Source organism: Exophiala viscosa, assembly GCF_022695815.1.
Source record: "Exophiala viscosa unplaced genomic scaffold EDD37scaffold_7, whole genome shotgun sequence".
Classification (NCBI taxonomy): Eukaryota; Fungi; Ascomycota; class Eurotiomycetes; order Chaetothyriales; family Herpotrichiellaceae; genus Exophiala; species Exophiala viscosa.
This window is the reverse complement of record NW_026944359.1, coordinates 1046148-1073253: the sequence shown is the minus strand read 5'-3', so window position 1 is coordinate 1073253 and position 27106 is coordinate 1046148. Positions and strand designations below refer to the sequence as shown.

Genomic DNA, 27106 nt, shown 5'->3' with positions numbered 1-27106 from the left:
GTTCTTTTGCTTTCGCATGGAACATTCATCATGCATATTGCAAATGGCCACCTCCCAAATGAAGAGGGAGGACAATTGTGCATGGTATAACGCCCTCCGAGGAGATATCGTTGACCAGCTCACATAAGCATTGGGATTGATCCAGGATTGTCGGTTTCAGAGCAGCTCCATATGGCCAGGCATCGAGACATTTTCCATGATTGTCTGAATGTTTTTACTGTGAGAGTAGATACAAAAGGGCAAGAAGATGAGCAGAGTTCATTGGCGATCACGCCGACCATGACTGATGAGTAGAGGTTGTGGTAGGTTACTTAGTAATTCTAGTCCTCCAGGGGGCTCGCAGGTACAATATCTCTCGCTTGACTTTCCTCGGCAACAGTCAAATCTCCTCGGAGGTCAACTCACTCATTCATGCTGACCGCGGAGATCTACAATACACAAAACCTCCCTACCGACCTTGCGGTGCTCGCCTCACTTGCGATCAACCTCGTTCAGTCTTACTTTCCGGAAAATCCCAAGAATGATCTCTCCTGCCAGAAAGCCCTCATTCTCTTCCCAAAAACATAGAAAATGGCTCCACATGAGTACAGGACAACGACGAGAGCGCCAACGGCAGCCCACGTCTTCTTAGGTCCATCCTTGACGAACCACGGAACGAACCAGTACCCCATAGTGAAAGGGAAGAAGTTCTTCCACGCGAATAGTATGACCTGCGACTCATTTGCCCAGTTGCGGTGTGCGTCGACCACATATCCAATGATTGCAGCATTCCCAAGAACAGCACCACCGTTCGCAAGAAGCAGTAAGATAGCCAGGCCGATCCAATGGACTTGAGCTTCATATGCCCATCCCCAGCCAATGAATCCAATGCCTGCGACAATGAGGGCGGGAAAGAGCATGACTAGCCGGAATTCGGGCTCGAAGATGTTCTTGTTGCGTCTCGCCATCAACTTGGAGATTGGATCAATGGTTGCAAGACCAATGAAAACCGCAAAGGTTATGCCCAGCCACGCTGCGATGTACAGGTTGGCAAGACCGGTCGGGGTGAAGTTATAAGGCGGGGGTGACAACTCCAGCGCGAGCGTGAATGAGATGCCAACTGCCCACGACATCGGCAACGCCGCGATCGACGCCCAAAATATTGTTGGATGCAGCGCCAAGGTAAATGTTCGAATGGCCGACTTGAGGATATTCTCCTGGCCTAAGACTCCTTGCCACGGATTAACCCACTGCATGTAGGTTTTCGGGCGTTCCGGGGTACCTGGTGTCTGTGCTGATGTCTCCGGATTACCTGCGGTAGCTATTTCCTTGTGGTCGAACCCCGTCTTATGCACAACGTCAAGGATCACCTCTTCGGGCACGTGCGCCAGCGGATCCATGTGAGTTCGTCCAAAGCCGGGCTCTCGCACAAAGAAAATGAGGCCAACCAGGATGACAGCCTCTCCAATGGCCAAGCCTCCGAAACACCATTCGATGCCAGAGTTTAGCACGATCTGCGTCCCGATCGGTACACCCAAGAAGACACCCGTCTCCAAGCACAAGAGGAACAGCGTAACCCGGGTGCCACGCTCATGTACGAAGAACAGATCGGGTATCATGGCTAGCGACAAAGCTTCATAGGCTCCTTGACCGATTCCAGACAAGCATCGCGCACCCATCATGCTGTTGTACGATGTTGCACGAGCGGCCCAGATATCTGCTGCAACGAGCGTGGCGGTGCCGACGATATATATAATGCGCTTGCCATACTTGATGGCAAGTGGCCCATAGATTACGCAACAAGCACCGATGACAAGGAGGAGATACGAGGACAATTGTGCGATATCGTTGACTGATTTGTCCCATTGGGCAGCGAGGTCGAGCGTGATGGGAGTGAGGATTGGTCCGTGAATGCCGGAGAACACTGTGCCCAGGATGATGATCCAGTACATCAGGTCGCGACGCCAAAGAGGCAGGTTCAGGATGTCGTTGGGCGAGTCAGATGGTTGAGGGGCCAGAACGATTTTACCATCTTTGCTGTGCTTCAGATGTGTTGTATTGTCGACCGAGGAGCTGGCATCGTCGAAGAGGTGGATGCTCCCCTGAACGACTTCCGTGGAGGAAGGCTCGAGGACGCCGAAGCCCATAGTGGCTGCCTTGATGGTCAAGGTCCTGAACGTGGGAAGGAAGAGCAAATTCGTTCCCAGCTCTCTTGGCTGATATGTTCAAAGTCTTTTGGCTGGCAAGTGCTTATGGTCTTAAGAGTGTTTTGATCAATGCCGGAGGTCGGTCGCTCGATATACTTGACCAGTGATGTGGAGACTTTCGGAGTAGCCACACTACTCCTATTCAGGTGGATTTCCCCAGACACTTCCCCAGTTTTTGGCTTTCATCGTGCCGAATAACCAAGGTACCCTAGGACAATCTCCTACTCACGGGTCGACTCTCTACCTTCCCAGTCTTGGCTATGCCCGACCATGCTTCCCAATTACCCCACTTCCCCCTCTTCCTTCCGTATTCGAGGGACAGCATCTTGCGTTGGTGTGGGGTAGGGATGTCCTCAGGCCGGCTGCAGAAGTGAGCATCTACGACATCCGTTCGTGAGCGATTGGTGCTGTTGGAGAAAGGATTCGGATCTTAGAAATCAAGGCGGAAAGGCGCCCTTTTACGGCCCTCAAGGCCCCCACATCATTTCGTAAGGCAACCTCACGACTGCTTGGTATATCGTGTGAGCATACCTCCATCATTGAGTGTTCAAGAGCCGGTGGTCAATCTGTTACGACGGCTTGTCGTGCTCTGCTCACAATGTCAGCCCTGTTGCATGCCACTCAAAGCTCGTCCGTGTATCTTTACGCGGCCTCTTCTGTGCTCCTGCTTGGAGCATTTGCCTTCTTGTATCATGTCTTCGACCTCGGCGGGCCGAAGATCCCCAAAGGATTGCGAGCCGCTCCTTCGCCACCGGGTGCGAGACTATTCACTGGCCATACGCACATCTACGCCGGCCAAGTGACCAGCAATCCAAGCGAGTCACAACTCGTCAGATGGGCAGAAGAGCTAGGTGAAATCTATCAGATTCAATTGGGAACCCAGCGCTGGGTCGTCCTTAGCTCTCCCGAGGCTATCAAAGTGAGTTCTGCATGTAAGCTGCAGCGGGATCATTCTGACAGAGATTTTCCAAAGGATGTCTTTGACAGACAAGGTACCTTGACGTCGAGCAGGGCTACCAATCGTGTTGCCATGGGCGTCCTTTCTGGTGGTTATCGTATGCTCTTCATGGTATGTACAGCCTGAGAGCATCGTCTCTTGCTATTACTGAGAAAGCAAAGCCGTACGGGAAACAATGGCGCGACATTCGTGCCATCGTCCATCGCTGCTTGACGGTCAAATCTGCAGATGGCATGAAGTCATCCCAAGACCTCGAGTCTCGACGTTATCTGTACGACCTATTGACCGAGCCTGCCAATTTCTGGAACCACGTCAAACGCTACTCGACAAGTGTGATCATGTACGCCACATACGGCAGACGTATCCTTACCCTCGGAGACCCAGTACTCAACGATATATACACAGAGACCGGCGTATTCGGCGAATGCTTCGGACAACTCCACTTGGTCGACCAGTATCCCATCCTGGAGAACTTACCGAAATCGCTGCAATGGTGGCGCAAGAAATATGAGCCATATCATCAAAAGGAGCTACAGCTCTGGCTTGGGTTGTGGCGTGCACTGAAAAGTCAGGTAGCGAAGGGCATTTATACAGGCTGTTTCGCGGAGAAGTTCATGGAGAACGACTACCCTAAAATGGGCATTTCTGAGAACCAGGCAGCGTATGTGGCCGGGACGATGATCGAGGCTGGAAGTGGTATGCCTGAACTCCTATCAGATGTCATTGCTGTTTGCTGACTGGTGCAAAAGACACTACCCAGCTTACACTGAACAGCTTGATTCTGGGACTGCTCGCATTTCCTGACACAGTTCAAAAAGCACACGAAGAACTGGATAGAGTCGTTGGTCAACGGATGCCGACTTTTGAAGATTCTGACCGGCTACCCTATATCCGCGCCATGGTCAAAGAGGTACTGAGATGGCGGACTGCTTCAAATGATCACTTCCAACATCTCACCACTGTAAGTCTCTCATGATTTTCCCGGGGCGTTGCACTGAACTTTGAACACCAGGGCGACGTCATATACAAGGATTATTTTATCCCTGCAGGCTCATATGTTGTCGGTAATGTATGGGCTCTCAACTTTGATCCGGTCATGTTCCCCGACCCTCAACGTTTTAACCCGGATCGATATCTCGACAAAAAGGCGAACAATATGACTGCCGGCGAGTGCATCAACGCGCAGGATCCTCGGCAGCGAGATCACTGGGGTTTTGGAGCTGGACGACGTGTCTGTGCGGGCTACACTTTGGCCGAGAACTCACTGTTCATACTTACTGCGCGGTTGTTGTGGGCTTTCGATGTCCGGGCGCCGATTGATAAGACTACCGGCAAGCCTCTGGAGTATGACCTGTGGGATTTCCCGGCGACGAATATGTTTGGGCCTAATCCGTTCCGCGCGGACTTCAAGGTTAGGGATTCAGGAAGGGAGAAACAGATCCTAGATGGCCTCGATGCGTTCAGGAGTGACTTCAACTAGGAAGTCCCCCTGACTATGGTAGGCTTAGGATGGACGCCCGATCAAAGTCACATTGTTGTGGTCGTTATTGTGAGAATGAGACAGTGTGAGAGGATGGTTAATAGAGGTATTGGCGTTGACGCCGACCATGAATGAACCGGCGGTGGTACGACTGAAGTCACTGGTGCCGACCACCATTAGAATGAGGTTCAATAGGACTGATATCATTGTTGTCGACCGCAAGTAGATCAAGGGTGGACAGGACCGATGTTGACGACACTGACCGTGAATGGATTGAGGATATGGCACAGTCTCTGGTCGTTGTCGTCCACTATTTCAAAGACAGTAAAAAAGACTGATGTCAGCGATCGCGACCGTGAGTGTAACAAGGGTGAGGTAGTAATGACAATGACACCGACCATAAGTGAGTCGAGGTTGTGGCAGAGTGTTTGATGCCGGTCACCGACCAGATACAAACACCTCTCGGTTGACTTTCCTTTCGGAAAAATATTCTTCCGTTACAACAAATCATGGAGGCGCAGTGCTTGGCAAACGTGCGTGCCCGCTGGCGACGTAGGCTCCGGTGGTGGATGTTCAATCCCAGGAGGACTTCTGACGACAGATTGCTCACCCTCCGCATCCTCCTCGACATCGAGGCTGAACCCTTTGCGACCCAGGACGCCGCCGCATTGGACTCTCGCCTCTGGGAACACCTCTATCTCCTCTTGCGCCGGAACGATGTCGTGGGCAGGCTTCAAGAAGAATGTCAACCGGGCAACGACCCAGGTGATGATGAAGACGGGTGAGTCCTTCCGCCTTGCGCTGTACGACTTGCGCGCTGATGAATGTATACAGGTCACGTCGAGAGGACGAACGACCGGGACTACGAAGTGGAGGAGAGGTAAGCAGACCTGTCGATCTGTACTTGAGACGCAGTGACTGACGTACACCACAGGAGATTCAGAACAATGGAATCAGCAGCGAACAGACTGCAGAAGGAAGCGAAGGGGTACCTGGACAGCCTGAGAGGTGAGGATGATCTGAATCTACATCGGACTTCGAACCTGAACTGACCGCATTTCAAGCCATGACAGCATCCCAGATGAGAATAGCCGAGACAATTGACGCATTCTACGGAGACGCTGGTACAAGAGATGGGGTCTCTCGATCATACAAGCAGGCAGTCGAAGATCTAGACGCCGAAACCATCAAAGCCCTTGACGGCCCATACAGGTATTTGCGGGTCAGATACACCTGAACCTACAGCATGCTGACCAGCCTCTCAGAACCACTGTCCTCGAACCGATCTCCCGATTCTGCGCCTACTTCCCCGATATCAATGAATGCATCAAGAAACGAAACAATAAGCTCCTCGATTACGACTCCATGCGATCAAAGGTCAAGAAGCTGGTAGAGAAACCAGACAAAGATGTGACCAAACTGCCGCGCGCAGAGAAAGAAGCCGAAATGGCCAAACAAGCTTACGAGCAACTCAACGAACAACTCTTTACCGAACTCCCACAACTCATCGACCTCCGTGTTCCTTACTTGGACCCCAGTTTCGAAGCCCTCGTCAAGATTCAACTCAGGTTTTGCGCAGAAGCCTACAGTCGCATGGCACAAGTTCAACAATACTTGGATCCCGATACTCGAGATCAATACGCTCGCGGCGATTTGGACAATCGGGTTGAGCAAGTGTTATCGGAAATCCGAGACTTGACCATTGCTGGCACAGTCTAAGCATTGACACACGATATCGCATCCCACCTTGCCTTTATACTCTTTTGCACCGTCCCCAACTCATCACCACACACCCTGAACGAACACAAAAACGGCGCTATCTACCTATTGGTGGACGGATTGGGTTGAACAGAAGTGCTTTTTCCAGCACAGCATAGCGTTGGCGTTTTACAGGGATTCAAGTAGATACTAATCATCCTGCAAAACCAATGGGAATGGACAGGACCTTCCATAAAATCAATCGAGCTTGAACTCAGTTTACAAAGTTGCCCTTACTCCAAATCTCGACCTGTACTACAAGTATATGCTTTTGATATTCACCCACAGGCTTATATGGCACCCAGCTCCTTCAACTTGCTGATCATGCCATCCACATCCTCCACCTTACCACCGCCCTGTCGAGCAGGCGGTTCCTCCACCTTGATTGTCTTTAACCTCGGCTTTGCATCAACGCCATAATCAGCTAGGGACTTCTTCTCTAGCTTCTTCTTCTTGGCCTTCATGATGTTCGGCAGACTCGCATACCGGGGTTCGTTGAGTCGTAGATCTGTGGTAATGATCATGGGCAGCTTGGCCTTGAGCGTTTCCACACCACCGTCCACCTCGCGGGTCACCGTGACATCGCTGTCCTTGATATCAACTTTACTCGCCTGTGTAGCCTGCGGCCAGTTCAGTAGACCGGCAAGCATTTGTCCTGTTTGACCCGCATCATCGTCAATAGCCTGCTTGCCCAGGATGATCAGATTGCTTTGCTCCTTCTCGGCGATAGCTTTCAGCAGTTTCGCCACGCTCAGAGGCTCGAGCGGTTTATCTTCGGGCACATCGATGTGAATGGAACGGTCGGCGCCCATGGCCATAGCTGTGCGGAGGGTATCTGCGCATTTTGCCGGGCCAGCGCTGACTGCTAGGATCTCTTCGACGGGCTGTTTGCGTTCGCGCAGTCGCACGGCTTCTTCGATTGAGAGCTCGTCGAAGGGGTTGAGGGAGTGTTTGACGCCGGAGGTTTCGACGCCAGTGCGGTCAGACTTTACTCGGGGTTTGACCTGGTAGAACAGTCAATCATAAATGTCCGCATCGACAGCGTTGCGTTGCTTGGAGCTGCAAGCCTAGGGTCGAGGCTGGGGTAGGAATAACAACTCACGGCATAGTCTATGACTCGTTTGACGGGAACGAGGATCCTCAACTTCGAAGACATTGCAACAGCCAGCCGGTGTGTTGTAGTTCAATGTTCCAATACTCCAATGCTCCTCAAGCGCAGAACAATTACTTTTCCTGCCTGACACTCACAGCGCTCAATTCTCAAGGTCAAGTCGACAAAGAGAAAGTCGAAGTATCGGGCAATACAACCCGATGCTTCGGAATTCAATCGGAGGGTCTTTGATGTTCACCTCGGGAAGCGATCGCTCTTCCCGTAAGTAAGCGGTTCGCGGAGCAGCTCATCACGTGTCTCAGCTCACATCTAAATTCCAACAAAACTGCCAAGCCTTCGACAACTGGACCGCACGCAAATTTCCAAAGCGACCTCACAGCCGAAGTCGACTGAGACCTCCATCCAACAACATCAACTCTTCGCCAACTCGCCATCGCAAGACAATCGTCAAGATGCCGGTACGTCGAATACATTCCCTCCTACACATCGATCACATACCATTCCTGCATACGACAGCACTTCCGAACTCGAATTTCCACATCGAAACATCGTCGCACATCACTTGCAAGATGAAAGAACAAAACTAACATGATGTGAATTTATAGAGCCACAAAACCTTCCGCACGAAGCAGAAGCTTGCGAAGGCGCAGAAGCAGAACCGACCTATTCCCCAATGGATTCGATTGAGGACCGGTAACACCATCAGGTCAGAACCCTTTTCCCCTCTACACATAAATCCTTCGCACAATGGTTGAATTTTGGGGGAATGGGAAGCAATATGAGCCCGTCGGTGTCTTGGTGGATGGTGCAGCAGGAGTTACTGATGTTTGGATGTGGTTGTGATTGCTTGGAAGGAGGAACTGGTGTGGACACATGAGAGATTCATCGGCGCGGGCTCATACTCTTTGCACGATCGCATCAAAGATAACCATTCAAGGATTATTACTGACATCGGTACCCTGAACAGATACAACGCAAAGCGGAGGCACTGGCGCAAGACTAGACTCGGTATCTAGACGACTCGCCCCTTCATATCAACACTCAACACTATCTCGAACAACTTCAACTGGTCTACGATACTCATTTACGGTTCGAACCGCGGAGGAATGGAGATGGTGTTTCGACTTGGTGCCATGGACGGCAGTCAAGACATGTGTTGATGGCAATGGAGAGGGTCATGGGAGTTTCTATCAGCATGGCATGAAAAGTTCACCGCGCGGATCTTGCAGTTTTAGACAAGACATCGCTTTAGTCTGGCAAATCCGTCTCGTATGATATTGTGGACGGCGCAAATGCAATTTCAATGAACAAACATGACAAAAACAGCCCGTGAAGAATTATGGCGTGATGGACGTGCTACTTGTGCCATCCATCAGAAACGAGAGGCGGGAAACATAACTGTTTCACCAAGCCCGTCTTGTTTGCTATCGAGTAGCACGACACCGGACGGTATCGTTTATTTTCGTGATGATCTCCATCTTCCACGACACTCATGTTCAATCATCACGTGCCTCTCTGACGCTGGCCTTTTATGCACGACCTGTCCATTTGCAATCGAGGACAACTTCAAAACAATCCCACCCATGATGCCCCGTCAGCATCAAAACTCCTAGACATGCATGTTGCAGTCGCTTGAAACCGTAACGCCATCACGAGAACACACCGAAAAGCCGTGAGCACGGACAGGATTAGCGGCTGTCGGGCGTCAGTACCAAAGCAAACAAGTGGAAAACGATCACTCACTCTTCGGCCCACTCGTTCTCGCGGCGGATCTGGTCCTCTTCCTCGGGGGTGAAGTCGTTCTGGATGTTGAACGTCTTACGGATCTCTTCCGGCGACTTGCCCTTGATCATATTTGCCACGGTTTTGCAACCAACGTCCAGAAGCGCCTTGATGTCCAAGTAGTTGGCTGCCTGCGCAACAGTCAGCCATCGTCATAGTTACAGGCCTTTGTGCAGACATACCAGAATAATCTCAAACAGCATCTCTTGGTCGACCTGCATGAACTTTTGGTCCCACTCCTCGATGTCTGTGGTCTTCTTTCTGGAGTCCGAATCATCTTCGTTGGTGGAGGGAGGATCATGCTTGTGATGTTGGCACCACTCGATGACTTTCTTGAGAACAGCGGCGTTGACGTTGGGTATGGGAATAGGCTCTTCCATCGCCTCCTCTCCAAGATCGCCAACCATATTCTTGATTAGGACGGATCTCTCTGCGACTTCGCGCTCTGCGGAACTGTCAGCTACTCAGCAGCGCATGCTCATGGTGCTGCAACGTACCAACAGAGATGTCCTCGCCATCGGAGCTCTGGAGTATCAAGTTCTTGGAAGACATGTTGATGATCGTGTGGGGTATGTGATGAGTTCGAAGGTCGAGGTAATGTGGAGGTCTGAGGGGATCTCTGTCAGTTGATGATGGCTTCGAAGGATGCTGAAGAGTTGGAAAGAGGATAAGAATAGAAAGCAGGTCAGGAGTGAGATTTGAGTGCGTAAAATGAATAAAAGTGATGCGCTTTCAAATGGAGAGGCAGTAAGGACTGGTAGGTGATGGTTAGTCAGGGCCGACGATCTGCCCGCAGCTGCAGTGACGCTTGGCGTGAGGACCTGCCGCAGCCTCAAGTTACTTCTACAGTCATTCCCGGCCTGAACTTCACTGCCCTAGAAAGGCCAAATGCCATCATGAAGCAGCGCAAGAGGAACCAGCGACAAAGAGATGAACAAGTGTTCGTATACTTACTGTAAGCCTCTCAAATATGCGAAACGCTGTTGTGTTTCGGCAACTGTTGAAACAGAGTAGAAAAGGGTGCTGAGAGAACCAAAGGTATACTTGTTTATAGGGAACTCCAGTTCGGTGATTTTTTCAGACCCTCACCCCTTGCTGCCTGTCGTGAAGGCAAATGAATGGGCTGCCAATCGCTGATTGTTCCATTGAATTGCTTGCCATTGTTCTGGAATGCACTGTTTGCAGGTCAGTGAAAGGCTGCAGTGATGCCTCGCACGTGATATGACGTAGCCTGTGACTTTCCATCCGGCTCCCTTCGCAATCCTTGTCCGAAGCCTGGAGTTGACAGTGAGGACAGATTAATCTCACCTTATCGCATCCTGCAACAATTAGCTTGATTTCGATCCAACGACGAATGCGCGTCCTGTCAATGCTGCCTATCCGCAGTCTCCGGCATCCATAGCGAACATCCTTGTGCGACTTTTGCCTTGATATCCGTACTACTTCATCCTCTCCGCAAACGACGCGTCTCCAAACGCGCTCCGTTCAACATTTCGCACTTCAACCTTGAGGATGAGTCTGGGGCATATGGCCTTACCTTGCTGCCAAACGATGAAAGAGCCAAAGACATACCCAGCAAGTTGATTGCGACAAGAATGTGGCGACTGATATACCTGTTCCTGCTGTTTGTTCGCATCTTTTTCGCATTGAGTCCGAGTTACCTTCACCCCGACGAGATCTTTCAGGGTCCAGAGCCTGTTTCTGGTATGCGCACCACACTGCGCTTCATCTTGGTGGATGCGCTGACTCCTCGATAGGATATCTTTTCCCGTATCCGAACCATCGCACGTGGGAATGGACATCATCCCATCCAATCCGCAGCGTGTTCCCATTATGGCCCTTCTATGGCCTGCCGATGGCCTTGATGAAATGGGTTTGGGCTCAGGATGAAGATGGTCTTGTGGATCCTCACACCATATATTACACCCTTCGTCTGGTCATGTTCATGCTCAGTTTTGTCGTCCAAGATTGGGCTGTTCATGACCTGGTCCGGTCTCCACGACACAGACGAGAGGCTGTCATCCTGGTGACCTCTTCATACGTAACGTGGACCTTCCAGACGCACACTTTCTCCAACTCAATCGAAACATTGCTTGTGTTATGGAGTCTGGTCGTTATAGAGCGAATCGTGGGCGAAAAGGTAAGTGTCCTGTGTCTCACTGTTAGACAATCCACTGACAGCTCACCAGAAGCGATCAGCTATCGCCTCATGCATCGTCCTGGGCTTTCTCTTTGTCTTTGGCACGTTTAATCGAATCACTTTTCCAGCGTTCATTGTGATACCCGGCATGCAACTGTTGCCACATTTCTTGAATAGGTGAGCGAATTTCAGCAACTGTGAAAAAGCCCTTGAGCCTAACATTCCGCCAGACCTTTCTGCGCCCTTGCGCTTCTTCTTTCCAGCGTCTTCTGGACTGTCGCCGCGATCATCATCGACACAGCCTACTACTCCGGGCCTGCGGCGACCAGATCATTCCGAGCTTTGTACGACCATGTGCGCAGAGCACCTGTAATAACACCATTGAACAATCTCCTCTACAATACGCAGACCAGCAATCTTGCTCAGCATGGCCTTCATCCGCACTATCAGCATCTGCTAGTCAATCTGCCGCAACTCCTGGGACCAGCTTTAATCCTCTTAATTGTGTCCGCCTACCCTTTCAACCTGCGCGTCCTGAAAACACTCCTTAGCAATGCCAGACTAGCATCTGCGACGACCGGAACTCTTTTTCTCAGCCTCATTCCTCATCAGGAGCCACGTTTCTTACTCCCAGCCGTCCCCTTATTCTTGGCATGCCTCCGCGTTCCCACGACAAAGATATGGAACAGCATTTTCTGGGCCAGCTGGATCATCTTCAACGTGGCCCTCGCAGTACTGATGGGCATCTACCACCAAGGTGGTGTCATCCCGACTCAACTTGCCATCCCATCACTAATCACAAACTCTATCACGAACACGCACTCCAAAGCCCACAACATCGAAGTATTCTGGTGGAAGACCTATCCGCCGCCAAACTTCCTGCTAGGCACCGACCCTGTTCACCCAGCCACAAACCACTCCCTCAACATCTCTACCGTCCCACTCATGGGCTACCCTCAAAGCGAACTCGTCTTCATGCTGATGCAGCACATGCCGACGTGTGACCCGTCCCTCATTGAGCGTTTGATTCCGCACAAGGAGAAGACAGACGTCTTCGTGGTGGCGCCACTGGCGGCCTGGCGTCTACAAGAGACGGAGCCGTACCCGCCCGTTTCCAATTTCAGTTTCTCCATCACATTCAACGTTCCGCCAGCCAACCTACTCATGACAAATATCTTCACTTACCGGCAGCACGTCAATCTAGACGACATGGATTTTGGCGACGATGGTGTGACCCCAACGCTGAAAAGAGTTGTGGGCAGACGAGGACTAGGGGTATGGAAGGTTGATAGAATTTGCGACTCGATCGCGTACGTGGACCAGCATGGCAACCAGGTTCAGCCTCCGGAAGTTGTACTGCATGAGTCTGGTGACCATCAAGGTGACAATCTGGCTTCGGACCCGGCTGTGGATGCGGTGCCGACCGTCACGACCGCCGTGACCACTTGAGCTATGTACTTGAGAGCAACTCCTTGTCCATAAAACAAAAAGGAGCCAACTGATTGAGAAGAACATTGACATTGACAATAATGCTCGTTATTAGGCTAGGTACAGGCAGAGACGGGTTCATTGCCGGTATGTATCTCAGCAGGGTATCTCTCTCCGCCGCCCAAGCCAAGCCCTGATTTACTGCTCACCCCCGTTCCTTTGCACTAGACTGGAGCATCTCAATGAAGGTGCCTGCATATCGCGCGTGCTGACCTCGTAATCCTCAAACAAACCGCTTGCTGTGTACTGCAACATCAGGCCATTCCAAGCCGTTGATCATTGTCGTTGATATCATGGCCGAAAAGAGCACCTGCAAGATCCCAACGACAATGCTCAAGCCCATCCATGTTGGAAAAAGCGCACTTCACGAGCATAATATGATCACTGCGTCTCCTCATCTTCGGGCTGCTCGAACAAAAAGTTGGCCGCTAACTCTTCGTTTCGGTCACAAGCAAAGTAAGCCTGGATAACTTGCTCCCTCGAAAAGCCCAGACGGCAGAGCCGTTCTATGGCATCACGCTCTTCTTCAGTCACGCTGATTTGTGTGGCACCAGGTGGGAGTGGGCCCTCATCACCTTCCTGTCCCTGTATATCGAATTAGCATCTTCCGATTGAAAGGCAACATCAACACCTTACCTCTGCTAGCAGCTGGAGAAACTGTTCGGGATTCAGACTGATCATCTGGGCAAGCTCTGGATTGCCCTCGGCAAGTTGCTGCAAGATTGGCTCAAGCATGGACGGCTGTTGTTGGACAATTTGGCGGATTTGCTGGAAATGAGGACTCTGTCGAAGCATTTCAAGGTTCACCTGTTGTCCACCTTGGCCTCTGCCTCCTGTGGCAGCGGCACCACCTCTTGCTGCGCCACCACGTCCTTGTTGGTTGGCTTGGGCCGCGGCTTCGAAGAGATTGACTGGCTCGTCTCCACCTGTCTGGGCTGGTTGCGCAGGCTGGGCGGCTGGTGGCGAAGCAGGAGTACCTTGAGTAGCAGCGGCAGCGGGTGTGGCTTGTCTCTGTTCGGCCTGGATGTTCTCCGGGATACCACTCAGAAGATATTCGATCGCACGATCCGGGTTGAAGAACGCAGCACGGAGAGCACGGTCGATCTGTGATCTTTCGAAACCCATGGCCTCCATCTCGCGAATGGTCGCCTCATTTCGGTTACCGATCAAGAATGCGGAGGGATCATTGAAGCCAGGCTCACCAGCCGTAGGTTCAGTTGTGGCAGGCTGAGCAGGAGTAGGTGTGGAGGGTTGGTTCGACGCGGCAGCAGGTGGAGCGGGTTGCGGCGCGGCTGGTGCAGCTGGTGCGGCAGGGGTAGACGTTGAGGTAGAGGCAGCTGGTGTTGAAGGAGCCGCTGGTTTGGCAGCTGGTGCGGCTTTTGGCTGGACGAAGTCAGTTCATGCACAAGACACAAGAGAACCGGCAAAAGTACCTTGCTGACCATGCACACAATGAAGCCCTTCTCTTCAATCTTGTAAGATTCGACAGTGTTGGCGTCGGCCAGAACCTTGCCTGTGTGGCATCAGTATTGTATGAACCCAAGCAGAGACAAAAGTCACCGACCAGCGTAGATGAGCTTCTGCGAAGGTGCCTCCCATCCTTTCTCGGCCGCAATCCTCTCTTTCACTTGGCCGATCTGGTGCGGGAAACATTAGTTGAGGGAAGCGCAAGTGGGCATGTTATCATGGGCGTACCGTGTCTGAAGGTTCGGCGTCAATTGTGAACTTCTGCTGCTTGAGATCCTACTATTTGTCAGTGTATAGTCGCGCATGGTAACCCGCAGATCGACTGACTCTAAATGAGAGCTTCATCTTGCCCCGCGCGACACAAGCTGGTATGTATGTCGGGTGAGTTTGTGATGATATTCGGGACTGTATCTGGTACAATGAATACGGGCTCCGTTGCTCGCTCTTGTGGTAAAGATTTACCTGAAGAGCAATGAAATAAAGTAGATGCAGCGGCAAATGCGAGAGATGCAATTGCAGGTGATTGTCTTTTGAATGACGCCTCACTCAGCCTGCCTGCGACTCCAAATGAGTGGTGAATGGCCGCCGTTGCCTTGTCACGTATGCCAAGACACAACAGGTACGATATTCACTACTCACCCTCTTCATTTCATATCGCCCTTCTGCTAGATGCCTAGGTGCTTGAATACAGTATCATTGCAGTCCTTACTGATGAGTAGGGCCGACGAGGTACTCCATGATAGAAAGTGCATTTTCTACGAGCCACGCCGACACTCCCAGTTTGCTAAAGCCAGACAAAAATTACACCCAACCCCTACGGACTTGGTTCGCTTGCTTTACTCTTCCTTCTTTTTCGATTGACCACTCCATCAGGCGTCGTAGCCCCCTTGTCTCCGATCTTAAGACCTTTTGACACTGCCGCGTTGCTGCTTGACGAAGCTGGAACCATCGACTGTGCTCGAGATTGATTAGGCGTGGCTATGTTGCCGCTCGTCTGACCCTTAATTTGACCAGTGGCAGCCTCTTTGTTCTTAGAAAATCTGAAGTTTCCAGGCTCCCCAGCCAAGGATATGTCATCGGCATACTCCTTGCCATATTGCAGGGTCATGCGCAGTGCATCCCAGACAGTGCGGGCTCCAGTATTGTTTTCTTCTTGTGGCTGAGCTGAGGATGTTGTTGGTTTCTCGCTTGCAGATAGCTGACTTCCGGGCATTGGTGTGCTCTCTTTACTTTGCTGAGCAGGATCTGATGTGGCTTGATTGGCCGACGCTTGGACGGGCTTGTGATAGGTATGGCCATGCGAAACGGAAAAATAGAATAGGTTTGCTGGTGCTGAAAAGACCTTCTCCAGCGCCGAGACCGTGTTCAACTGTAGTCTCACGCATTACCATGACTGAAAAGAAAAAGAACCGCATTTCCAGCTTACCATTCTATAAGTGAGCACGCTTGCCACTGCTGGAGCTTGATAGATCACATCATTGACGATATAGTAGTAGCCCAAAACGGTGACTCCGTTGGCCGTGTCGTCTTCGCGGTTCTGTTTCCGAATCACCCAAACATTGGACTGTTCAGGACCATTGGGGCCATCGATCATGACCTTTTCCTCAAGTGGATCGTGCTCCACGACATATTGAATGCCACGCTGATGGCGTAGATTGTCCTCGAATTTAGCCCTTGTGCCTAGGATATCGTTCTGATTCGGAGTGCCCGCCCACTGGGTGAAAAGAGACTGATTCCCAGAGACTTGGTCGAAGAATGGTGAAGTGGCGAAATAGAACAAGACGTTGTTAGAGTGTATGTAGCCTCCATTCCACGCGATCCAGTTAGGATCGAAATGGGCCTTTTCGGTCAGGTCATCTTTGGAGTCGGCCATGTCGAAGAATGTTGATGACCTGGCAAGGTCGGATCATCTTGGTCGCGATAGAGTACTACCTAACTTATCCGATGACAGTGACAAGCGATGTGTATCATCATACTGTGATCATAGTGAAGATTATACTGGTGGTTCCCTACACTTGCTGTCAAGTAAACAACTTGAATACAATACAAGGCTGATGCTTGGCGACAGAAGGTATAATAAATAAACTTAACGTCGACCACACCCACCCGACCTACGCCGTTTCTTAAACACTGCTTACCTCCCACTTCCTTCCCTACTCACCTCTCACCTACACGACTGTGCTTGTCTGTGGGTTTATTTGATGCTCCCATTTTTTTCTATCATACCTAATATGCAATATCTCCTCAAATCTGTCCTCCAGATATTCTAGTCTTTTCGCATTTTGCCCTTCTTACAGCTGGTCTCCCACTCGTATTCCCAGCCCCGCATTTCTCTCTATTTTGCTTTTGCCTTGACGCTCGGTTTTAGTATATCCGCTACTAGGCTATCCGCCACGGTGGTTGGCAGAAGTTCAAGGCAAAACGTCTGTACGCGATGCCAAAAGTACGCATAGACGGAGCGGTGTCCCAGGCCAACTCTGTCGAGCGCTGCGCGAGCCACAATATCTGGTGTGGGCATGAACAGCCCGGGTTTGAAGTTGCTGTCACCCTCAAATACCTGCGTATAGGTTCCACCAATCACTAGCTCAAGGACATCGACCTGCGAGCCAGCCGCATGCTGCTCAGCGGACAACGCGCGTGACCAAGCGTGAAGCGCGCCCTTGGTAGCCGAATAGGCGGCGACATATGGTTGGCCTACGTACGCCTGGCTGCCGCAGGTCATGATGAGCGTCGGAGCTTGTTGCTGGAGTTGTGGCAGTAGGGCGCGCGTCAACTGCAGGGCGAACAGCACGTTGACCGAGAACACCCCGGCGATTTCGGCAGGAGTCGTGTCCTCGAAATGCATGAAGTTGGACGAGAGCACCCCGGTGCCCCCAACGTTGTTGATGAGGACTGTAAGCGGCACATTCGCGACCTGGCGTACGATTTGCTCGATATTCGCCTGGGTAAATGAAGCCGCATCGGCCGTTACTGTCCGAAACTGGCGCTGCGGGTGCATGGCCTGCAGCTCATCCCGCACGCGTTCGAGCTTACTATGGTTACGGCCATGCAGCACCACGTTGAAGCCTCGGGCGCTCAGCTCGACACACAGAGCGCGACCGATTCCATCGGTGGCACCAGTCACCAGTGCCCAGCTAGGCTCGCCGTTCTCATCTTGCCGAAGGTATTTGTGCAGACCGGAGGGGTACAGGTAGTGAATCAGAGGGAGAGGCATTGTGCTTGTGCTTGAAGTGGACGACACCTAATGGTATCGTACCGTCTCTTAATAGGTGATAGTACTCCCTACCCAGTGGTTACCGGCGTAATTTCTGACCGACTGCAACCAATTGCAAACCACGGCCTCAATCCACGCACGGACAAGCTGCGGCGGACGTGTCAGAAAATAGGTCACAACTGTGGGGATAAAGTCCCCGCACAAGTTGTGTACACTCACGTGATACTTCAACGTTTAGCTTTGGTACGGAGTAAGTTACTCGTATTTCAACAGGACAGCGGACGATGTTAACAAGGAATGCAGCGCTGCTTTTGGAGCCAATACTTAGTAAGCATCAACCAGCTCGCGTCACTCGGACTTTCGTACAGGGCGGCATCACTCCGTTTCTACAAGAGGGCAGGGCTGGCCGTTCTTGCCGTGGATTCACTACTGCTTGGTATGGATGTTCCCGAGCGCGAGCAAAAATAGTTGCATCAAATCCTTCCTTTTTCGCTTTTCTCAATCATAATATATGACCATGAACGTATTTTCTCTCACTTTATAAAAGCACACTCCCGGTAGGTGTAGGTGCGGTGGTATCTGTCTCCGTTTGGCGTATTTGCTATCTGGCTGGTTTGTACTGTTACTTTCCTTCTTTCTACCATCGACCACTTTCCTTTGCACCATTATTTAATCAGCGTCTTCTCCTCGAACAGTCATTCGTCTCTCATCTCAGCTCGAAAATGGCAACAGCATCGATTCTCTTCATCGATGCCTACGACTCTTTCGCAGAAAATATTACTGCTCTACTACGCCTGCAACTTTCTGTCTCTGTCACGTTGATCAGGATCGATTGCGACATCCCAAGCCAATACAATCGGTCATGTCGAGATTTCTTTTCGACCTTTGACGCAATCGTCCTTGGTCCGGGTCCAGGAAACCCCCACAATGAGTCAGATGTTGGTCTGTTTAGACAAGTGTGGGAGTGCGCCGCAGAACTCGACTTACCGGTCCTCGGTATCTGCCTAGGGTTCCAAAGTCTCTGTGTACAGTATGGTACCCCTATTGTTCGAATGGGTTTACCATGTCATGGACACGCCAAAGACATTCAACACGCGGACAAAGATATCTTTGCTGGCTGTGGGGCGATCGTGGCAACAAATTACAACAGCCTGGGTGTACGACTGAAGGATTTCAAACAGGATGACAGCACAAACACAAGCCGTCGGAGTTCAACCGGCTCCGTGGATAGTATCTCCTCGTATCAAAGTCTACAATCCGGCGCGTCGGTCTTCTCGAAGCCGTCAAACGTTAGAGCACGACATCACTTCAATGACAGTCTAGAAGTTCTGGCTTGGGACAAGGATGACTGGGTGATGGCTGTCAAACACAAAACTCTCCCTTTCCATGGCTTCCAATTTCATCCAGAATCATGCAAGTCAAACCCAGCCTGTCATGACCTCGTCAAACGATGGTGGGGTGCATCTCAGGCGCATATTCCCTCACCCAAATTTCTTTCAAGGACGATAGAATCGAACGCTACTCCACCAAGCTTGCCTCGACATACCACGAGCGGCTGTGACTCTGATGAGCCAACAGTGGTCGAGGTTAACGGTGCAACGGGCGACAATATCGTCTTTCGCGCCAGCATTCCAATGCCCAACGGAGCCGAGAAACTTGCTTCACTGTGCCACAAGTTGTCCCCCTCCAACAGTGTTTTGATGCTAGAGTCCACTAAAAGAGGTCGCTACAGCATCTATGCGTTTACCGACGATTCAAACTTGCGGATTGAGTACACAGATGGCAAGATTGCGCACTTCCAGGGCCAAGAACCGAAAGGGGAGCATCAAATTGGACGAGATGAGCTCATAGACACAATCGAAAACTTCATGCGTCCCAAAAACGTTATCGATGATAAACCTCACCTGCCTTTCAGGGGCGGCTTTATGGGCTTCGTGTCGTACGAGTTTGGCACCGATTCGCTTAATCTGCATGTCCATCCTCGAGGGCGTCCATCCTCGTGCATACCAGATGTCAGTCTTCTCTGGGTGGACCGCAGCATCGTGTTCGACCATGAGACAAAAACAGCACATGTTCAAACAATCAGAAATGGGGACAAGGACTGGGTTGAAGGCATGAGTGGCAGACTCAGCTTAAGAAATGAAACGACGATGCGATCAAGAGATCCGTTGGAGCAAATTGAGCTACAGAGAATCCTCGCTTCCACGACCTACACCTTTCCCAGCCACGACCAATATCTCTCGAAAATTCGCGCCTGTCAATCCGAGCTTGTCGCTGGCAACTCCTACGAACTGTGCCTCACCACTGAAGCCACAGTCACCACACCCACGACATCCAACCCCACGACAAATTCCTGGCTCCTGTACAAAAACATCCAACGTCATAACCCCGTCCCCTTCGCCGCCTATATCTGCTTGAACCAGACGACTATTCTATCTTCCTCGCCCGAGCATTTCCTGTCCTGGTCCAGCAATGGCACCATCGACATGGTCCCTATGAAAGGCACAGTGAAAAAGACACCCGATATGTCGCTGGAAAAGGCCACGGCGATCCTCTCCAACGCCAAAGAGACCGCCGAAAATCTCATGATCGTCGATCTCATTCGACACGATCTCTACAGCACGGTCGGACACGATGCGCTTGTTGAAGTCATCAAGCTATGCGATGTCATCGAAACCGAGACTGTCTTCTCACTCGTCTCGCACATTCGCGCCCACATTCCGACACCTGCAGACACTGCCCGCCAGTCCAACGAGTTCAAGCATGGAATGACCAAATATGGCATCAAAGCCCTGTTCAACACCCTTCCACCTGGAAGCATGACGGGCGCTCCAAAGAAACGATCCTGCGAGATTCTCTGTCGCCTCGAGCAGAGACACAGGGGCGTTTACTCCGGCGCGATAGGGTACATGGATATCACTGGCAACGGAGCATGGTCAGTCTGCATACGCACCGCATTCTCGCATGCGGACGAGAACGTGCCTGAGACGGCCGAGAGCCCAGCGATGCAGAAATGGCACATCGGCGCCGGTGGAGCCATCACCGTGCTCAGCGACGAGGAGCAGGAATGGGAAGAAATGGTGACCAAACTGGACAGTGTCATGCGTGGGTTCCGGGTGTGATCCGAATTCGACCTGAGGAAGTCACACTTTGTACCCTTCAACGGAGAACAGATGTGGTCACAAGTACGGACATTAAAGTGATAAGAAGAACATGATCTTTCTTGGCCTTTGGCCCTTCAACACGAAATGATGATAATGTTCAATGCAACCAGCTGCGCCCGGTATGGCTGCAAGCACGGCGTCTATGGATTTGAATTGTACCAAAAGGACTGGCGTTTCAACACTGCAAGCATGGCGCTTATGGATTCGAACTGCGAAAGGGGAGGACTGGCTCGGGCCTTTCAGCACTGCATACTTGAGCGTTCTGTTCTGATTTTTATCCGCGGAAGACATAGATATGCGCATTCTCTTTTGCAAGCGAAGAGACCCAGCGACTGCTCAGCGAATGTCAGCACTGGCGAATGGGTTTGTTTCCGAGATGGGCTTTTCAACACGGCCTCTTCGATAGACTGTAATTGAAATTACCGACGATGAGGCAACGGATCGTCTCGAGAGGTCAACGGTCTATGTGTAATCAGGCTGCTGATTATACCAGTGAGCATAGTACAGGAGATGAAGACTTTTCTAACCCGAACCAGAGAATATCTTGGTTCCCGGCCCTGATTTCGACTCTATACAAACTGTTTTGTACCCGTACAGACGAACAACCCCAAAGCCAATAACACCATCGCTATGCCATGCCATGCTAGGCTATGCTTTCACTTCAATTTCCTTTCCATTTCCAAACCGTTATCGAACATTTATATCTCAACCAAGGGTCCCTGCGGCGTCGGTCCCGAACTCGTTGGCCGCGCTCGAACAGGCAACCCTGCGGCAGGCAACTGCTGACCCAGTGCAGTCATGACCCTTCCAAAGTACTGCGCCACAAATCCCTCAGTGTAGTAACTGTGCTCGGAGCTGTGATCGCCAACCAGGTTATGTGCCAGCTCATGACACAGAATAACCCACCAGTATACAAAAGCCTCACGATACCCTTCGGGTGTGCCGGCATCCTTCTCATGCAGAGCCTGGTAATACCGATAATTGCAAAAGATACTACCATTGCGATTGAAACCAATGGTCTTGCCTGAATTCTCGTAGAAGATGTTCAACGTGCGCGGGTCAAGGCTGAAGACTTCACCGACTCCTTTCAACAGTGTGGCAAAGGTCGTCAGACCCGAAGAATGTTGCTGGAGGAATGCGGACGAGTTGCTGACCGAAGACGGGGAAAGGTACATTTGGATGCCGTGCTTGATGTCCGCCACGAAGGTGAGGTCATGAGCTGGTTTTTCGTCGCAGTATGATTTGGTCTCATTCAAGATATTTGTCTCGCCTGGACTGAAGATCGCTGAGGAGTTGTGAGCGCGGGACTTCTTGATGGCATTGAGCAGATTCTCCCGGAGCTGGTAGGGTGCCGCAACATTGTCTGGTTGGCCACCGTTTTGCAGACCGTTTCGCAGACCGGTCTGCTGGACTGCCTTCTGATTGCCTGCTTGACTGCTTGGCCGGCCCTCATGTCCACCGCCTGTTTCATCACCGTACTGATATGGTGGAGGTGGATCGTTCTGCCGGTTATGGCCGAATCCAAGCTGGCGTGAGAGATTCGTGAAAAGATTGCGGCCATTTCTGCGACCAAGATCGTCCAATGTAGGCGTGGCAGGGACCATATCAGTCGTCGGGGCTCTGCTATCTGGCGAATCTGGAAAGCCACCAGGCAGCTGTTTCTGTTGGGGTTTGTCCTTGACAGTCTGTTCTTGCGAAGCTCGCCACGCCTTTTCTTCTTCTTGAATCCGCTTCTGCTGCTCCTCAAGATCTTGTTGTCTTCTGTTTTCGGCAAGTCGAGCCTCAGCTGCCTTCTGTCGTAAAATGCGCCCGACGTTAAAGCCACGAGCACGTAACTCTAGCAAATCGGTCTTCAGCAGCATTTCCAATGTGATGGCAGAATGTAGCTTAGGTCTGTTGAGCAGGATATGGACTAAAGCCTGACTCACTTGGTACAGATCTGGTTTTGCGCCTGTGATCCACAATGTGTACTCACGATTCACCGCAGTGACAACGGCAGTGCGTTTCTCAGTATGGCTGACATCACGGCCTTTAAGAGATCTTCTCAGCGAAATTGAAGACACTAGCTGAACCTGCAAATTCTTCTCCAACCATTTGGCGTCATGCTTGATCGTGTCATGAGGCTGTTCGTGGAGAAATAAGGTCGATCTTTCCAATATCTGTTTCTGGAGTCTTTCGGCGGGTTTCTGATCAGCTGCTCTTGGACCATGACGAGCAGCTTCCTCCACAAGTGAGCTCAGCAATGGCGCTCCAAGAGCGAAGTAGAAGTCCTCCAACGTTTCTTCTTGAGGTGCGGCCAGAATGTTTGTCTTGAACAGATTGTAGTTGAGGTAGTCATCAATGATAATAGCGTCTTGAGCACTACACAACTGGAATTCTCGGATACCTTGCAACTCGTCCTCCTCGAGTTGGTCATAGTCCTCATCTTTACCACTGGCTCGGCTTGTCAGAGCTTGCGAGGCAGCAAGTTCCTTGCTGGCAAGCAAGAAAGGTGCTCTCTTCATCTCTGCCCAAAGCTCTTTGTTTTTCTTCAAATCTTTGGCACTGTCAGCCATACTCCGTAGAAGCGCCATATATTTCTCAGCATTGCGAAATGTTGCAGAGATGCGGGCTGGTTCCTTGACAAGGATCTGGGCAACTTCCACCTTCGAGGGTTCCGGCTTCGTGCCACACTTCATGAGAAAGGCGTTCGCTTCCATTCCGAAGTCCACGTAATGGAAGATTTCACCAAAGACATCACTCTCGCCAAGGAAGCAGTTCCGAGGAGAAGTGTGTAGTTTAGGTGCTGATTTCTCTTTTCCTTTGATAAAAACCGGAATGAAGTTCAGCTCTCTCAGTCTTGGGATCGTGCTGATGTTGATCTCACTCAATCTCCCGGCGAAATAGGTGAACATGGATCGCGCATCATTGTAGGTTGTGGGCGGTCGTTTGGCGAGTACATTGATACAGAGTTCCATGGGAGGATTCAGCCTCACACCGAGTTTTGTGGCATGTGGGATCCAGTCACGCTTCAGAATGTCGAAGCCGAAAAGCGAGGCTCCAGCATCAGCGAAACATTGCGAAGGAGTAGCAAGTTCGTCAGGCTTATTTTCCAGTGGCAAAAACGGAATCGTGATACTGGAGTAATCGAACGAGGCATATCCGTAAGCATGATGATGCGACAAGAAGTATGCCAAAGCTCTATCCCGAAGATCAAGATCCATGTTGGGCCCCTTCGTCCCAGCCACAGACATGATTTTGATGAGTTCTTCCACGAGAGGTGTAGTGCGAAGACCAAGCGTACTTAGGAACTTTCCCTCTGGACTGCTGCTGCGGTAGAGACCAGGCCAAGCCAAAACAGGCAGCCCAAGCTCACGCAAGTCAGGGCGCGGCTCGAACAGTTCCGAGACCTTGTAGCGCTTGGTTGAATCCTCGTCTTCTTTGCCTCTGACCTGTCTTTGAACAATGGGTGTTGTTCTGAGTCTTTGATAGTCTGTTCCCGGAATATCATCCTTCACAGAAGCGAGATATTGGATTAGGTCGACGTGGCTCCATTGAGGTCTCGCGTTGCTGTCGCCTTTTGTTGACTTTGGATCAAGCGCGAGCAGTCTTCCGAAAACCACGCCCAATTCGACTGTCTTGCGAACCCCCAACGCAACTAAGAATTTATCCTTGACATTGCCGAGCCCCTGGATTGTCGCAAGGTCGTCAAATAGCTTGACATTTGGAAAATAGGAATCTTCCGGTTTCTTCATTCCGAATTTGGTGGGAATGATCGTCAGCTTGCTAAGCAATTCTACCAACGTCGTCTTGGACGATTGACTGACAGAATCCCACTGCTTTGACAGAAGTGACAGGATTTGAGAGCTGAACTCAGGAGACTTTGTGATATCCTGGTTCTCCGACAAGACCTGGCGGTTACTGGACTGAACTACCAGCCATCGGAGCCAGATCACAAGTTGCAGCTCTTCCCATCCCAGACTTTCCAGATCATGCTTGCTCATGCTCTTGGTGAACTTGAAAGGCATGACTGTAGGAGGCACCGGCAGGCCAACAGGAGTTCTGCTGGGATTGATGAAATGCCGTATCTCCCCAAGTTGAAGCAGAGAACTTGCATTATCCTCCGGGCTATCATCATTAGCTACCGCGACCGACAGAAGGCTCTTAATAGTAGCCTTATCAAGTTGTCCTTTCGATGCCTGTTTCGTGAGCCATGCGAGGAATTCAGAGACTTGAGGGGTGGTGAGTGGACTCGATTCCAAGGCCAGCTTGATATCCGAGACGGTCACTTCTGTAATAAGCCCGAAGTCTACAAGCTTGTTGACCAGCGTCTTCGCTTCAGTCGCAAGCTTTTCAGGCAATATCGGGATGCCCTCCATGAAAGTCAGGTCCTTAGGCGCTAGACGTACATTGTGGGTGGGAAGGACACCGCACGTCGAGACGACATCAATGGAGGCTTGCTTGCTGCACGTCCAGAATGCGTCCTCCAATAATTGACCAATCGATGAGGAAGGAGTTGACTCTTTGAATGTAAAATTCTTGAAGATTGTGATAGCTTCGTCCAAAAAGGGGTTGACGTCTTCCATGCGGATCTTAGATCTGCCATTTGCCTCTCGCATCGTCTTCTCCTTGATCTCCTGCATCTCGCAAGACCAGGCTATTCTGCATACTATGCCAGCAGCACGAAGCATTTCCATGTTCCAGGTTCTTACATATCTGGCATTAAGATCGATAGACTCTCGCTCGACGGTCGGGATGACTGATGGCGCTGAAATATGTGCACTCAAACCGGTGGTTTGATGTGTGGGAAACCCAATAAATATCTTGCCTCCCCTGCCCGGCAAGACTGTCCCAAAAACATCTCCAGCGGCAGAAGCCTTGGCCAAACTCTCGTCCGGAACGTAGGGGGCAGTCAATATAGCAAGTTTGGTGTACTTTGGAGGTGACTTCTTTGTGGCTCGTTCCAACTCCTCGTTGAACTTCTGACCGGTGAAAGTCTTGATAGTTGCGGTATTCACGTTGAGAAAGACGGTCGCCGATACTTTCGACGCGAGCAGATCCGTATCGCTTGCTGGATCAGGTTTGGATTCGGGCTGAGTTTCCTCCAGGACGGCACCTGCAAGTCGAGAAAAGAACTTGCGTAGAGATGGCGCAGCATCCTTGTCGGTAGACCGACTGCTGTCTCTTGTAGCTTTCCATCCAATGACGGCCATCCATTGTCCCTCGATCTGTGCAATCTCTTTAGAGACTTTGGCAACTTTCATGAAACCTTCGCTAGTTTTTGGTTCAATGTCTCGGGGGATCGCCACATCGTAGCTAGGCGAAGTCTTCTTGTTCAGAGCGAGGACATTCCACTCATCCAGCCAGAGCTCAATGTTCTCAAGCCCAACGAATGTCAGACTGTTCGCCAGGAACTGCGCCAGAGGGAGCAATGGTGGCACGGGAGATGTGGTATCTCGATAGTCCAGCACGAAATTGGTGTCTGAAGTCGTTTCTGAGTCTGGAAGTTGCAGTCGTCTCGTGAACAAGGAGTTATTCTTCCAAAAGAATGCCATGGCTTCTTTTCCAGAGGAAACGAAAGGGTTCTCACAGTCTGAGAATGTGGAATAGAATCCTACACCAAAGGCACCAATCTTGGTCTCGTCAGGGTTGCCTTCCGCGATTCGTTTTAGTCGATTCCAATCATTCTCGCTGAAGGGAGTCCCGTTATTTGTAACGACCAGTCTCTTCAAAGTATGGTGCTGTACTGTATGTCTCAATCGAGTCGAGGATGATGCGTCTGCGGGTAAGGATGGGATGGTCGTAGAGGGTAAGGTTTCGAACTTGATTTTGATCTTGGTAGCGGTGGCATCGGCGGCGTTTTGCAGAAGTTCTCTGAGAACAGTCCATTCTCCAGAGTACCGGGCCAACACCTTGTCTATCAAGGCTCTGGTGTTGACTGTTACGGCCTCTTCGTCGGCACCCGAGCGGAGCGTCTGCGCGCGAAGAGCGTCGAAATCCATCGCAGCCATGGTGAAGGATAAAGATGAAAGAACAAGATATAAATGGTACCGGACACCACCTTATAACCCCATGTGGCGCGTAACAATGGAGACTGGCGTGCCCGGAGGCGAACTTTGGAAAGGGTTCGATGTTTGGGAAAGGCGAATTCGGTAAGAGTCCTTGGAGTACAGGCGTCGACAAGGCTGACATCACCCGCCTCTCAACTGCAGGTGGCGACATAAGGCGGAAAGGTGCCTGAACTCTGAAAGTCTCGATCCTTCAGGCGTTATCGATAGGCATTAACCTTAGCGGTCTTTAACTCCGTCTTTAACTGGAACGCGAAAGCACGTGCATGGTGGACCTGGACTAACTTCACCACTCAAGGACAGCAAACAAT

The 27106-nt window shown here is 51.1% G+C and overlaps 11 protein-coding genes across 11 annotated transcripts; 4 read left to right on the top strand and 7 right to left on the bottom strand.

The window, feature by feature from the left end:
* Window positions 1-261: 261 nt before the first annotated feature.
* Window positions 262-2463, bottom strand: EDD37DRAFT_462926 (major facilitator superfamily domain-containing protein). Its single transcript, XM_062812975.1, has one exon. The coding sequence runs from the start codon at window positions 2124-2126 to the stop codon at window positions 498-500; it is 1629 nt and encodes a 542-aa protein (XP_062669102.1). The 5' UTR covers window positions 2127-2463; the 3' UTR covers window positions 262-497.
* Window positions 2464-2784: 321 nt separating this feature from the next.
* EDD37DRAFT_566324 (cytochrome P450 76C3) lies at window positions 2785-4624 on the top strand (the record flags this gene model as incomplete). The annotated part of the gene is made up of 5 exons (XM_062814092.1): window positions 2785-3105; window positions 3160-3255; window positions 3306-3840; window positions 3894-4105; window positions 4157-4624. 5 exons carry the CDS (start codon window positions 2785-2787, stop codon window positions 4622-4624), a joined length of 1632 nt encoding a protein of 543 aa, XP_062669101.1.
* Window positions 4625-5121: 497 nt separating this feature from the next.
* On the top strand, window positions 5122-6601 carry EDD37DRAFT_634107 (protein hob3). Its single transcript, XM_062816830.1, has 5 exons — window positions 5122-5405; window positions 5459-5504; window positions 5559-5632; window positions 5689-5836; window positions 5890-6601. Exons 1-5 carry the CDS (start codon window positions 5342-5344, stop codon window positions 6341-6343), a joined length of 786 nt encoding a protein of 261 aa, XP_062669100.1. The 5' UTR covers window positions 5122-5341; the 3' UTR covers window positions 6344-6601.
* EDD37DRAFT_461657 (electron transfer flavoprotein beta subunit) lies at window positions 6508-7621 on the bottom strand. The gene is made up of 2 exons (XM_062812969.1): window positions 7485-7621; window positions 6508-7386 (listed from the first exon to the last, which is right to left on the bottom strand). The coding sequence occupies exons 1-2, from the start codon at window positions 7536-7538 to the stop codon at window positions 6673-6675; spliced, it is 768 nt and encodes a 255-aa protein (XP_062669099.1). The 5' UTR covers window positions 7539-7621; the 3' UTR covers window positions 6508-6672.
* A 1560-nt stretch (window positions 7622-9181) lies between these two features.
* On the bottom strand, window positions 9182-9827 carry EDD37DRAFT_610521 (E3 ubiquitin ligase complex SCF subunit sconC, variant; the record flags this gene model as incomplete). The annotated part of the gene is made up of 4 exons (XM_062815220.1): window positions 9182-9188; window positions 9237-9406; window positions 9458-9720; window positions 9773-9827. The coding sequence occupies 4 exons, from the start codon at window positions 9825-9827 to the stop codon at window positions 9182-9184; spliced, it is 495 nt and encodes a 164-aa protein (XP_062669098.1).
* A 546-nt stretch (window positions 9828-10373) lies between these two features.
* Window positions 10374-12998, top strand: EDD37DRAFT_462771 (alpha 1,2-mannosyltransferase Smp3). Its single transcript, XM_062812974.1, has 5 exons — window positions 10374-10460; window positions 10573-10979; window positions 11033-11415; window positions 11468-11592; window positions 11646-12998. The coding sequence occupies exons 2-5, from the start codon at window positions 10871-10873 to the stop codon at window positions 12862-12864; spliced, it is 1836 nt and encodes a 611-aa protein (XP_062669097.1). The 5' UTR covers window positions 10374-10460; window positions 10573-10870; the 3' UTR covers window positions 12865-12998.
* A 76-nt stretch (window positions 12999-13074) lies between these two features.
* EDD37DRAFT_461661 (UV excision repair protein Rad23) lies at window positions 13075-14899 on the bottom strand. Its single transcript, XM_062812970.1, has 7 exons — window positions 14833-14899; window positions 14698-14775; window positions 14599-14646; window positions 14468-14540; window positions 14337-14416; window positions 13540-14286; window positions 13075-13488 (listed from the first exon to the last, which is right to left on the bottom strand). Exons 2-7 carry the CDS (start codon window positions 14713-14715, stop codon window positions 13285-13287), a joined length of 1170 nt encoding a protein of 389 aa, XP_062669096.1. The 5' UTR covers window positions 14716-14775; window positions 14833-14899; the 3' UTR covers window positions 13075-13284.
* A 285-nt stretch (window positions 14900-15184) lies between these two features.
* Window positions 15185-16243, bottom strand: EDD37DRAFT_658470 (MED6 mediator subfamily complex component-domain-containing protein; the record flags this gene model as incomplete). The annotated part of the gene is made up of 2 exons (XM_062818979.1): window positions 15185-15739; window positions 15797-16243. 2 exons carry the CDS (start codon window positions 16241-16243, stop codon window positions 15185-15187), a joined length of 1002 nt encoding a protein of 333 aa, XP_062669095.1.
* Window positions 16244-16705: 462 nt separating this feature from the next.
* EDD37DRAFT_658469 (uncharacterized protein) lies at window positions 16706-17584 on the bottom strand (the record flags this gene model as incomplete). The annotated part of the gene is made up of 2 exons (XM_062818978.1): window positions 16706-17523; window positions 17548-17584. The coding sequence occupies 2 exons, from the start codon at window positions 17582-17584 to the stop codon at window positions 16706-16708; spliced, it is 855 nt and encodes a 284-aa protein (XP_062669094.1).
* A 493-nt stretch (window positions 17585-18077) lies between these two features.
* EDD37DRAFT_461687 (aminodeoxychorismate synthase) lies at window positions 18078-20742 on the top strand. Its single transcript, XM_062812971.1, has one exon. The coding sequence runs from the start codon at window positions 18307-18309 to the stop codon at window positions 20704-20706; it is 2400 nt and encodes a 799-aa protein (XP_062669093.1). The 5' UTR covers window positions 18078-18306; the 3' UTR covers window positions 20707-20742.
* Window positions 20743-21446: 704 nt separating this feature from the next.
* EDD37DRAFT_592717 (uncharacterized protein) lies at window positions 21447-26995 on the bottom strand (the record flags this gene model as incomplete). Its single annotated transcript, XM_062814537.1, has 2 exons — window positions 22184-26995; window positions 21447-22111 (listed from the first exon to the last, which is right to left on the bottom strand). Exons 1-2 carry the CDS (start codon window positions 26736-26738, stop codon window positions 21447-21449), a joined length of 5220 nt encoding a protein of 1739 aa, XP_062669092.1. The 5' UTR covers window positions 26739-26995.
* Between the last annotated feature and the right edge of the window lie 111 nt (window positions 26996-27106).